General features: G+C 32.2%; 1 protein-coding gene across 1 annotated transcript; it reads right to left on the bottom strand.

The window, feature by feature from the left end:
- Window positions 1-3,037: 3,037 nt before the first annotated feature.
- LOC141397920 (uncharacterized) lies at window positions 3,038-12,184 on the bottom strand. The gene is made up of 3 exons (XM_073974863.1): window positions 11,889-12,184; window positions 4,214-4,409; window positions 3,038-4,076 (listed from the first exon to the last, which is right to left on the bottom strand). The coding sequence occupies exons 1-3, from the start codon at window positions 11,953-11,955 to the stop codon at window positions 3,122-3,124; spliced, it is 1,218 nt and encodes a 405-aa protein (XP_073830964.1). The 5' UTR covers window positions 11,956-12,184; the 3' UTR covers window positions 3,038-3,121.
- Window positions 12,185-14,053: the final 1,869 nt, after the last annotated feature.

The following is a 14,053-nucleotide window of genomic DNA, read 5'->3' as shown; positions in this document are numbered from 1 at the left end:
ATTTTGAAGTGAATTTTAAAATTTCTATATCATACCTACAAATTTCGGACGGTCGGATTTTGATGTAGAATATTTCTTCCATTGGCACCATCTCTCTAAGAAGAAGGTATAATAGGAACTAAAATGAGGTATAATGGGAAAAATTTCCAACATTTGAAAAGGTCCAAAAAATACCAAAAATAATAAATTTTTTATATGATAAATTTTGAACTGCATTTTGATTATCATACATCATAGCTACAGATATCTGGTGACCGGTGACTGCGATTGAAATTCGAAAGTGAGGTATAATAGAAAAAAATTGCCCAACATTTGAAAATGTCAAAAAATACCCCACATTTCGAACTGGATTTTAGCTATCATACATCATAGCTACAGATTTCGGATGGTCGGTAAAATTTGATGTAGTATATTTCTTCTATTGACACGATTAATCTTAAATGAGGTGTAATAGGTAAAATTGGCCAACATTTGAAAATGTCCAAAAAAGACCAAAAATAATAAAGTTTTTATATGACACACTTCGAACTGGGTTTTAGTTATCATACGCCATAGCTACAGATTTCTGATGGAAGGTGACTTTGACTAAAATTTGATGCAAAATATTTCTTCCATTGACATCATCTCTCTAAAATGAGGTGTAAAGGAAACAAATTGACCAACATTGAAAATGTCAAAAAAAAAGACCAAAAATAATAAATTTTTTATATGATACATTTTGAACTGCCTTTTAATTATCATACGCCATAGCTACAGATTTCTGATGAAAAGTGACTATTACTGAAATTTGATGCAGAATATTTCTTCCATTGACACCATCTCTCTAAATTGAGATATAAAGGAAAAATTAACCAACATTAGAAAATGTCAAAAAAGACCAAAATAATAAACTTTTTATATGACACATTTTGAACTGAATTTTTAAATTTCTTTATCATAGCAACAAATTTCGGACGGACGGATTTTTGATGTAGAATATTTCTTCCATTGACGCCATCTCTCTAAAATAAAGGTATAATAGGAAAACATTTTCCAACATTTGAAAAGGTCCAAAAAATACCAAAAATAATAAATTTTTTATATGATACATTTTGAACTGCATTTTAATTATCATACATCATAGCTACAGATATCTGGTGACCGGTGACTGCGATTGAAATTTGATGTAGAATATTTCTTCCATTGACACCGTCTCTCGGAAGTGAGGTATAATAGGAAAAATTGGCCAACATTTCAACATGTCCAAAAATACCCCACATTTCGAACTGGATTTTAGTTATCATACATCATAGCTACAGATTTCGGATGGTCGGTAACTACGAGTAAAATTTGATGTAGTATATTTCTTCTATTGACACCATTAATCTAAAATTAGGTGTAATAAGTAAAATTGACCAACATTTGGAAATGTCAAAAAAATACCAAAAATAATAACCTTTTTATATGACACACTTCGAACTGGGTTTTAGTTATCATACATCATAGCTACTGATTTCTGATGGAAGGTGACTTTTACTGAAGTTTGATGCAGAATATTTCCTCCATTGACATCATCTCTCTAAAATGAGATGTAAAGGAAAAAATAACCAACATTTGAAAATGTTAAAAAATACCAAAAATAATAATCTTTTTATTTGCCACATTTTAAACTGAATTTTTAAATTTCTATATCATAGCTACAAATTTCGGACGGTCGAATTTTGATGTAGAATATTTCTTCCATTGACACCATCTCTCTAAGAAGAAGGTATAATAGGAAAAATTTTCCAACATTTGAAAAGGACCAAAAAAGATCAAAAATAATAAATTTTTTATATGATACATTTTGAACTGCATTTTATTTGTCATACATCATAGCAACAGATTTCTGGTGGAAAGTGACTTTAACTGAAATTTGATGTATAATATTTCTTCCATTTACACCATCTCTCTAAAATGAGATGTAAAGGAAAGAATTTACCAACATTTGAAAATGTCAAAAAAAGATCAAAAATAATAAACTTTTTATATGACACATTTTGAACTGGATTTTAGTTATCATACGTCATAGCTACAGATTTCTGATGGAAGGTGACTTTAACTGAAATTTGATGTAGAATATTTCTTCCATTGATATCATCTCTCTAGATTGAGATGTAAAGGAAAAAATAGCCAACATTTGAAAAGGTCAAAAAAGACCAAAAATAATAAACTTTTAATATGACACATTTTGAACTGAATTTTAAAATTTCTATATCATAGCTACAGATTTCGGACGGTCGGATTTTGACGTAGAATATTTTTTCCATTGGCACCATCTCTCTAAAATGAGGTTTAGAATGAAAAATTGTCCAACATTTGAAAAGGTCCAAAAAAGATCAAAAACAATAAATTTTTTATATGATACATTTTGAACTGCATTGTAATTATCATGCATCATAGCTACAGATTACTGGTGGCCGGTGACTACAATTGAAATTTGATGTAGAATATTTCTTCCATTGACACCGTCTCTCGAAAGTGAGGTATAATAGGAAAAATTGCCCAACATTTGAAAATGTCCAAAAATACCAATTATTGTTGGTTTATATCCCACATTTCGAACTGGATTTTAGTTATCATACATCATAGCTACAGATTTCGGATGGTCGGTAACTATGAGTGAAATTTGATGTAGAATATTTCTTCCATTGACAACATTAATCTAAAATTAGGTATAATAGGTCAAATTGGCCAACATTTGAAAATGTCCAAAAAATACCAAAAATAATAACATTTTTTATGGCACATTTTAAACTGGGTTTTAGTTATCATACATTATAGCAACAGATTTCTATTGGTTGGAGACTTATAGTAAAATTTGATGTAGAATATATCTTCTATTGACAATTTGCCTCTAAAATGAAATATTCTTCCATTGACACCAACGCTTTAATATAAAGCATTGCTATAGATTTCAGCTTTTATAAAAAATTGAATTTATTATTTGTAATTTTAATTCCCAATTAATTATTTGCTTATACAACTGGGGCAAAAAATAATTCATACCGTATTTCCATTTTATTACAAAATATTAAAATATTTTTATTTTCAATTTAAAAATACAAATTATTTCGACAACAACAATATCAACAACTTAAAACTATTCCTCTTTTAAATGATATTCAAATTCATTTTCCTTACCACCGCGACTAAAAATGCTAACATAAGCCCAAGCGGTGCCAAATTTCAAAATCGCAACATAAGGCAAGTATTCAATCAGTTGTTCGTTTAACCAGGCACGGAAATTCAAGTAGCACCGGACAATATCATATTTATGCAGGTAGGTGACAATTATCATGGCATAGAAGACAATAAAACGATCCAACCAACTTAAATCTTTGTAATATAAACGTTGTTGGGGATCGGGTTTGCGGTAAGGTGGATAATCAAATTCAAAATATTCATAACCCTTGACGTAGCACAGACGTTTTGTAAAGAACAAAAATGAGCCCACAGTCAAAGTGGTGTTAATGTGCCACAAACCATCCAATAGGGCCTTGGACATTTGTAGAAAGTCTTCGGATGGATTTTCCAAAGCAGGTTGATAGACTTTACGCATAACAATGTCAAGCCTTAACTTAGTCTCCTCCCAGTTGCGGCCACAAATGTTATATTCATCTTTAATACCCAGGAGATAGCCTAAAACACGCCACAAATGTGAAGTGGCCTCCAGGAAGTGGTCATCATGCAGTTGTATGCGATGGGCACCCAAGGAGAGAAAACCAATAAATCCAAATTGTGTTAATGCCAAATCTTTTTGTGTTATTTGTCCGGCACCAAGTTTGGCACAGGCACGACTTGATTTTGAGTGGGCTTTTCGTACTGCCCGCAGGCTTGTCCAGAATTTCGATGACTTATCTTCGGCAGAATATTTATACCAGCAATTGGTGTGTAATAGTGTACGTACATACCGACGATATGCTGTGGCTGGATTTGAGGATTGTCGTGTGCACATGAGTACCCTGAGTATGGAGGGTATGGCCAAGACCGCCACCAGACCCGATAACATACCACTTTGTATAACAAAACGGTATTTAGTCATAAAGTTTTGGCCTCTGAAAGAGAAAAGAAAACAATTTTAATTTTTATACCATTGCACCCTTGTGTTGTTAGTGATTTAAATTGCCTGATTAGTTAATAATTTGATTTATATGTGTGTTCATGTCGATGTGCGGGTGTTTGCTGTACTCACTGTTTAAATAAATGCTCATCATACCATGGCGGCAATTCCATATCATAGCCACTATCCCCCTCTTTGGATCCATCTTCCAGCAAGTGTTTTAAATAAGCTTCAGCTTCTGGGTGCTCCTCCACCACCTCACTAGTCGTTTCACTATTTTCATTCAGGCATGATTTTTTGTTATTTTGATTATTGCATTTTTCCACAGCTGCAAGAGAAAAAAAAAACATTTCGAAATGAAAGCAAATAACAATGATGTGGGTTATTAATACATTTTGCAGTCAGATTGTTTGAATGATGTACGCAAAGATAGGCAGTGCCTGCTCAAAGTCCAAGCTGAACATTTCCCTGCTATACAATGTGTTTTGTGGAATGAGAAAGTAAGTCATATTGAAGTTGAACTTTGCTGAACTATAATTGACATGATCAATTATAAATATGGAACTTTTACTGTACTCCAATATAGTATGGGATTTTTATTGATATCTATGGTGGCTAACGATTTTGGTTGGTCGGTGACTATGAGCGAAATTTGATGTTGAATATTTCATCCATTGACATCATGTCTGAAAAATGGAGTTTTATAGGACAAATTGTTGAAAATTTGAAAAGGCCAAAAATAATAACGTTTCTATGTGACCCATTTCGAACTGAATTTTAATAATTATATATCATAGCTACAGATATATGATGGTCGATAATTATGAGTGAAATTTTATGTAACATTTTTCCTCCATCGGCACCATCTCTCTAAGTGAGGAATATTAGAAAAAATTGACCAACATTTGAAAATGTCCATAAAAAGGACCAAAAAAACTTTGTATATGACACATTTTAAACTAAACTTAAATATCTTTATATCACAGCTACAGATTTCTGATAGTCGGTGACTATGAATAAAATTTGATGTAGAATATTTCTTCCATTGGCACCATCTCTCAAAATGAGGAGTATTAGAAAAAGTTGACCAACATTTGAAAATGTCCAAAAAAAGACCAAAAAAAAAAAAGAATTTTATATGACAAATTTTTAACTGATCTTTTATTTGTATATATCATAGCTACAGATTTCTGGCTATGAGTAAAATTTGATGTAGAATATTTCCTCCATCGGTATCATCTCCCTAAATAAGGAATATTAGAAAAAATTGACCAACATTCGGGTATGTCCAAAAAAGGACCAAAAATAATAAACTTTTGATATGACACATTTTGAACTGAACTTTTTTATCATAGCTACAGATATCAGATGGTCGGTAACTATTAGTGAAATTTGATGTCACATTTTTATTTTATCGGTATCATCTCTCTATATAAGGAATATTAGAAAAAACTGACCAACATTTGAAAATGTCCAAAAAAGGCCAAAAATAATAAACTTTTTGTGACACATTTTGAACTGAACTTTTATATGTAAATATATACCATAGCTACAGATTTCTGACAGTCGGTGACTATAAGTGAAATTTGATGTAGAATATTTCCTCCATCAGCACCATCTCTGCAAATGAGGATCATTAGAAAAAATTGACCAACATTTGAGAATGTCCGAAAAAAGGCCAAAAATAATGAACTTTTTATGTGACACATTTTGAACTGAACTTTTATGTGTATATATCATAGCTACAGATTTCTGACAGTCTGTGACTATGAGTAAAATTTAAGGAAGGATATTTCTTCCAGTGGCACCATCTCTCTAAAATATGGTATAATAGGAAAAATTGGCCAACATTTGAAAATGTCCACAAAAATACCACAAGTAATTATCTTTTTATATAGCACGTTTCGAACTGGGTTTTAGTTATCATACATCACAGCAACAGATGTCTTATCGTTGCTGACTATGAGTAAAATTTGAAAATGTCAAAAAAAGACAGAAAATAATAAGCTTTTTATATGACACATTTTGAAATGAATTTTAATATTTACATATCATAGCTACAGATTTCTTTTGGTCGGTGACATTTAGTGAAATTCGATGAAGAATAATTCTTTCATTGGCACCATCTCTCTAAAATAGGTTATAATAGGACAAATGGACCATCATTTGAAAATGCCCAAAAAATACCACAAATACATGGTCTGTTCCAGAACCTGCTACAAGCTACTAATTTTTACTACGTTATCGAAAAATAGTAAAAATTAGTGACTATGAGTGCAATGTGATGTAGAATATTTCTTTCATTGACACCATCTGTTTAAAATGAGGTATAATATAAAAATTGGCCAAAATGTGAAAATATCCAAAAAATAGTAAAATTTTTATACGACACATTTCGAACTGGATTTTAGTTATCATAAACCATAGCTACAGATTTCTGAAGGTCAGTGACTATGAGTGAAATTTGATGTAGAATAATTCTTCTATTGGCACCATCTCTCTAGTATGAGGTATAATGGGAAAAATTGGTCAACATTTGAAAATGTCCAAAAAAACTAAAATAATAAACTTTTTATATGATACATTTTGAACCGAATTTAAATGTTTATATGTCGTAGCTACAGATTTCTGATGGTCGGTTACTATGAGTGAAATTTGATGTAGAATACATCCTCCATCAGCACCATCTTTTTAAAATGGTGTATAATAGGACAAACTGACCAACATTTGAAAATGTCCCAAAAATACAAAAAATAATACACTTTTTATATGACACATTTTGAAGGGACTTTTAATATTTATATATCATAGCTACTGATTTCTGATGGTCGGTGACTAAAAGCAAAATTTGACGTAGAATATTTCTTTCATTGGTACCATCTCTCTTAAATAAGGTATAATAGGAAAAATTGGCCAATAGTTGAAGATGTCCCAAAAAACAGACCACAAATTATAGTGTGTTTATATGTCACGTTTCGAACTGGGCGTTAGTTATCATACATCATTGCTACATATTGCAAATGCTCGGTGGCTATGAGTAAAGTTTGATGAAGAATATTTTCTTCATTGGCATCATCTCTCTAGAATGAGGTATAATAGGAAAAATTGGCCAACATTTGAAAATGCCCAAAAAAAAGACCAAAAATAATAAACTTTTTGGAATTGGATTTTATTTATTATACGTCATAACTACAGATCTTAGCTGGTCGGAGTCTCTTATTGAAATTTGATGCAGAATATCTCTTCCATAGACACCATCTCTCTAAAATGAGGTATAATGGGAAAAATTGGCCAACATTTCAAAATGTCCAAAAAATACCATAAATACAGCTTTCTTTTGGTCGGTGACATTTAGTGAAATTCGATGAAGAATAATTCATTCATTGACACCATCTCTCTAAAATGAGGTATAATAGGACAAATGGACCATCATTTGAAAATGCCCAAAAAAGACCACAAATACATGCTCTGTTCCAGAACCGACACGAAGCTACTAATTTTTACTGCAATAACATTTTTCCTTTACGTTATCGAAAAATAGTAAAAATTAGTGACTATGAGTGCAATGTGATGTAGAATATTTCTTTCATTGGCTCCATCTGTCTAAAATGAGGTATAATATAAAAATTGGCCAAAATGTGAAAATATCCAAAAAATAGTAAAATTTTTATATGACACACTTCGAACTGGGATTTAGTTATCATAGGTCATAGCTACAGATTTCTGATAGTCGAAGACTATGAGTGAAATTTGATAAAAAATGTTTCTTCCATGGACACCATCTTTCTTAAATGAGGTATAATAGGAAAAAGTGGCCAATAGTTGAAAATGTCCAAAAACAGACCACAAATTATAATATGTTTATATGCCACGTTTCGAACTGGGTTTTAGTTATCAAACATCATAGCTAAAGATTTCTGATGGTCAGTGGCTACGAGTGAAATTTGATGTAGAATATTTCTTCCATTGACACCATCAATCTAAAATGAGATGTAAAGGAAAAAAATAGCCAACATTTGAAAATGCCAAAAAAAAGACCAACAATAATAAACTTTTTATATGACACAATTTGAACTGCATTTTAGTTATCACACATCATAGCTACAGATTTCTGGTGAAAGGTGACTATAACTGAAATTGTATGCAGAATATTTCTTCCATTGATACCATCTCTCTAAATTGAGATGTAAAGGAAAAAATGGCCAACATTTGAAAATGCAAAAAAAAAAAAACACAAAAATAATGAACTTTTTATGTGACACATTTTGAACTGAATGTTAATAGTTATATATCATAGCTACAGATTCCTGATGGTCGATGACTATGAGTGCAATGTGATGTAGAATATTTTTTCCATTAGCACCATCTGTCTAAAACGAGGCATAATACCCCGTTTATATATAACCGGATTTAACAAACCGACTGGGTTTTAAATGTCAATTCCATTGCTTATATTTCAAACAAATCCTCATAAAGAAGGTTAACCCTGCAAAAAGCTCTAATATAAACAGCATATTATAGAAAAAAAACAACATTTGAAAATGTCCAAAAAATACCACAAATAATAACGTGTTTATATGCCACATTCGAAGTGGATTTTAGTTAACATATATCATAGCTACAGATATCTGATGGTCGGTGACTATAATTGAAATTTGATGAAGAATGTTTCTTCCATCGACACCATATGTCTAAAATAAGGAATTTTAGGAAAAATTTACCAACATTTGAAAATGTCCAAAAAAAGGACAAAAATAATAAACTTTTTATATGACACATTTTGAACTGAACTTTAATATTTATATGTATATCATAGCTACAGATTTCTAATGATCGGTGACTATGAGTGAAATTTGATGTAGAATATTTCTTTTATTGAAATCATTTCTCTAAAATGAGATATAATAGGAAATGTTTGCCAACATTTGAAAATGTCCGAAAAACCCAAAAATTAAAAAAAGTGTTATATGACACATTTTAAACTGAATTTTAGTATTTAAGTGTAATAGCTACTGATTTTTATGAAATTTGCTGTAGAAATAATAATCCCTTTAAGTGACACATTTCGAACTGGATTTTCATTATTATATACGTACATATTTATGTTGGTCGGAGACTTTTAGTAAGTTGGGTGGAAAAAATTTTTTTTCTATTGGGACTATGGAGTATTATAAGAAAAATTGGCCAAAAATTCCACGATTAATTAAATATTACGATTAAAAATATTAATTTTTTTTTTAAATCCACGTTTATTGTGGCCTTTAAGCGTTCCTTAAAAATTTTTAAAAAATCCACATGTTTTGTGGCATTTGCTTGTTGATAAAAATCTTTAAAAGTTTATGGTGGCCTTTGATTTTTGCTAAAAATCGTTAAAAAATCCATGTTTATTGTGGCCTTTGTTTGTTGCAGAATTTAAAAAAAATCCTCGTTTGTTGCAGAAAATTTAAAAAAAACCCTCGTTTATTGAAGCCTTTGTTTGCTGCAGAAAATCTTAAAAAAAATCACGTTTATTGTGGTCTTTGGTTATTGCTAAAAATCTTTAAAAAATCCACGTTAATTGTGGCCTTTGGTTGTTGCTAAAAACCCTAAAAAATCCACTAAAAGTCTTTAAAAAATCCACGTTTATTGTGGCCTTTGTTTGTTGCTAAAAATCTTTAAAAAAATCCACGTTTATTGTGGCCTTTGTTTGTTGCTAAAAATCTTTAAAAATCCACGTTTATTGTGGCCTTTGTTTGTTGCTAAAACTCTTTAAAAAATCCACGTTTATTGTGGCCTTTGTTTGTTGCTAAAAATCTTTAAAAAATCCACGTTTAAAGTGGACTTTGGTTGTTACTAAAATCTTTAAAAAATGCACGTTTATTGTAGCCTTTGGTTGTTGCTAAAAACCCTAAAAAATCCACTAAAAGTCTTTAAAAAATCAACGATTTTGTGGCCTATGCTTGTTGCTAAAAATCTTTAAAAAATCCACGTTTTTGTGGCCTATGTTTGTTGCTAAAAGTCTATAAAAAATCCACGGTTTTTGTGGCCTATGATTGTTGCTAAAAGTCTTTAAAAAATCCACGGTTTTTGTGACCTATGTTTGTTGCTAAAAGTCTTTAAAAAATCCACGGTTTTTGTAGCCTATGTTCGTTGCTAAAAATCTTTAAAAAATCCACGTTTATTGCGGTCTTTGGTTTCACCTAAAATCTTTAAAGAATCCAAGTTTATTGTGGTCTTTGTTTACTGCAGAAAATCCTAAAAAAATCACGTTTATTGTGGTCTTTGGTTGTTGCTAAAAATCTTTAAAAAATCCACGTTAATTGTGGCCATTGCTTGTTGCTGAAATTTTTAAAAAATCCACGTTGAAAGGGGACTTTGGTTGTTACTAAAATCTTTAAAAAATCCACGTTTATTGTGGCCTTTGGTTTTTGCTAAAAACCCTAAAAAATCCACTAAAAGTCTTTAAAAAATCCACTGTTATTGTGGCCTTTGTTTGTTGCTAAAAGTCTTTAAAAAATCCACGTTTATTGTGGTCTTTGGTGGTTGCTAAAAATCTTTAAAAAATCCACGTTTAGAGCGGACTTTGTTTGTTGCTAAAAATCTTTAAAAAATCCACGTTTAAAGTGGACTTTGGTTGTTACTAAAATCTTTAAAAAATGCACGTTTATTGTAGCCTTTGGTTGTTGCTAAAAACCCTAAAAAATCCACTAAAAGTCTTTAAAAAATCCACGTTTTTTGTGGCCTACGCTTGTTGCTAAAAATCTTTAAAAAATCCACGTTTTTGTGGCCTATGTTTGTTGCTAAAAGTCTTTAAAAAATCCACGTTTTTTGTGGCCTACGTTTGTGGCTAAAAGTCTTTAAAAAATCCACGGTTTTTGTGGCCTATGTTTGTTGCTAAAAATCTTTAAAAAATCCACGTTTATTGCGGTCTTTGGTTTCACCTAAAATCTTTAAAGAATCCAAGTTTATTGTGGTCTTTGGTTGTTACTAAAAATCCACGTTTAGTGTGACCTTTGTTTCTGTGGAAAATCTTTAAAAAATCCACGTTCATTGTGGCCTTATAAAAATCTTTAAAAAAAATCCACGTTTATTGTAGCTTCTGGTTGTTGTTGGAAATCTTAAAAATATCCACATTAGTTGTGGCCTTTGTTGTTAAAAATCTTTATAAAATGCACGTTTATTGTGACCTTTTAATCGAGGCCTTTGCCTAGTAGCTGTCTAGCTTAACATTTCTTTTTTATTTCAATTTTAAAATAAATGTTCATGCTGATTAGAGCCAAGTTGTTAACAAAATGTTCCAACATTTTTACTTTTATTTTAATTTCAAACTATTTTAAAGGTATGAATGAGTTCGTCCATTATATGTGTTTTTTATGCGACTTAAACCATTGGGAAATACTCAATTTATGAAAAAAAATTTCGTCCAGTTAAAAAAAAAAACACCATCGATTTACACTTCCCGTAAGGGTCTGATTTAATATTTCATTGCCGCTCGTCACACTTTACATTGTTTTTGTTTTGATTCACAGCCAAAGAGAAAGTTTTCACACAGCCACACATTGTGGTGTTAAGAGTATGCATTACATTTTGGGAGGAGGAGGTAGGAAGGCATGGCAATAAACACTTGTTATTGATTGCTGTAGGTAATTCTTATTTTTCATGGGTATTTAAATGATTTTGCATTTTCTCGTTTTGTTTGTAAATTTGCACTAGTTTCCTTTTTTTTACTTGGCAGTCATGCATTTTTTTTTTGGCTCAAACAAAAAGTCACACACACGTATTTACACAACATACACTCTTTCCATCCACTTGGGATGCATGTGCTTACCCGAGGCACTTGAGGTATTGTTACAATTTTTCTCTGGGGGAATGATTTTATCCATTGTAACGTCCATTTTTGAAATTATATTAAATTGCAGCAGATGACCAGCAGCAGTCACTAACTAGCCACTACTAATTTACATAACAATTGACCGACCGACAAGTCAAATTCCTAAAATATTATGTTATGGCTTCTTCTTGTTTTTTTGTAAACAATAAAGGAAACCGGCGCTTAGTAAATCCCAGTTACAGCTCTTGACTAAAAGCCCGACCGTCACTCGCTAAAGATAGTAATGCACTAAAGTGTTAAAGTGTGGCATAAACGTTGAAGAGATGGAACATCGTAACATCGTCGTGTCCATCATGCCATTCATGAGCTTTCACTTACCTCTGTAGCTACAAATGTTGTTTAACGTAACGAGTTTTTCAGAAAATATTCATGTTAACATCATAAAAATGTATAGACAGAGAAATTGTAATGTGCTTGTTTTTTTCTAGATGTCGCTTTACGGAAACTGCTCTGCGTTTTCACTTAATTGCACAATGTTTTGGGGTAAATTGCAATATTTTGTTGAAAATTTTTATATGAGCATGTAGATCCGGCCAATTAATACCCAAATATTGTCTTTTTACCAGAATAAATAGTTTAAAAATTTATAGTTATTGTCATTTTAAAAATTGAGTGCATAGCCAACTGACTCAATTCACACTCAGTGAGAAAATTAGGTGAGAGGATTTCTTTGTCTATACTTTTATTAGTCTATGTTTTTACATAGCAAACAAATGTTAATAACATGGGCAATGTACGGGCTTGAATGTTGCTTTAAGAAGATATTAGCCACGTCTGTTTACCAATCTAAAAAGCAATACTCGCCTCTCAAACTCCGTTAAGAACAGGGCGTTAAGAATGCAGAGAGGTAAGACAAATCCGGTTTTTCGGGTAGCATAGAATAGTGCTATCGCATACGTCCATAGGATGCGAATTGTGGAATCTCCATTCGATATATTGGGTGGCTCTGGGAAGTGTCACGGGAGGAAAATTGCGAGTTAAATACATACTATCCAATACACCTACTTACTTACTTTGCTGGCCCATTACAGAACATTTGTTCCATAGACCGAACTAAGAAAAGATCTCCAATCCTCTCTGTTTTTCGCTTTTTGGAATACCGCGCCTTTTCATTTCTTCATCCACTTGTATGCTCCATCGAAGCTTAGGCCTGCCGATTCTGCGTGCACCGCCATGTGGCATGTATTCATACGCCTTTTTAGCGGATTCATCATCGCTCATTCTTATGATATGGCCTAGCCAACGCAATCGTTGCATCTCGATACATTTAACTATATTCATGTCTTTATATAGCTGATATAGCTCGTGATTCATACGACGTCGATATTCACCGTCAACGCCAATCGGACCGTAGATTTTTCGAAGAAATTTCCTCTCAAACACACCAAGCACTGCCTTATCTGCTTGCGCAAGTACGCATGCTTCGGAGCCATACATTAGCACGGCTAGTATCAGAGTTTTGTATAGTGTTATTTTGTTTGCTTTTAAATTGCTTACTTAAACCATAGTAGCATCTGTTGGCCAATACAATTCTTCTTCTTATTTCACAACTGATGTTGTTTGTTGTGTTTATGGCAGTGCCGAGGTAGACGAAGTCTTTAACTACCTCAAAATTATAGGTACCAACTTCCACAGTTGGTCCGAGCTCTATGGACGCTTTGCGCGTCGACACAATCAATTTGGTCTTTTCGCCGTTTACCGCCAGACCCACTTTCGCAGATTCTGCTTCGACCTTCCTAAAGGTATCAGTTACTTCCTCTACTGATAGTCCCATGATGTCTATATCATCACCATAGGCAAGTAACATGTGGCTATTGGTGTAAATTGTGCCATTTCTTTTGACATTTGCATCTCGTATTACTTTTTCCAGCAAAATGTTGAATAGGTCACACGAAAGGCTGTATCCTTGTCTGAAACCTCTTTTGGTACTGAACTGTTCGGAGAGGTTCTTTCCAATTTTAACTGTGGACCTAGTATCAGTTAAAGTCAGCTTACAAAGCCGGATGAGCTTTGCGGGGATACCAAATTCAGACATTGCATGGAATACCTTTGATCGGAGGGGACTGTCGAATGCTGCTTTATAATCGACAAAAAGGTGATAT

Source organism: Musca autumnalis, unplaced genomic scaffold (genome assembly GCF_047663935.1).
Source record: "Musca autumnalis isolate F117 unplaced genomic scaffold, ASM4766393v1 scaffold_1, whole genome shotgun sequence".
Classification (NCBI taxonomy): Eukaryota; Metazoa; Arthropoda; class Insecta; order Diptera; family Muscidae; genus Musca; species Musca autumnalis.
The sequence above is the reverse complement of the archived record's forward strand: the minus strand, read 5'-3'. Positions and strand labels throughout refer to the sequence as shown.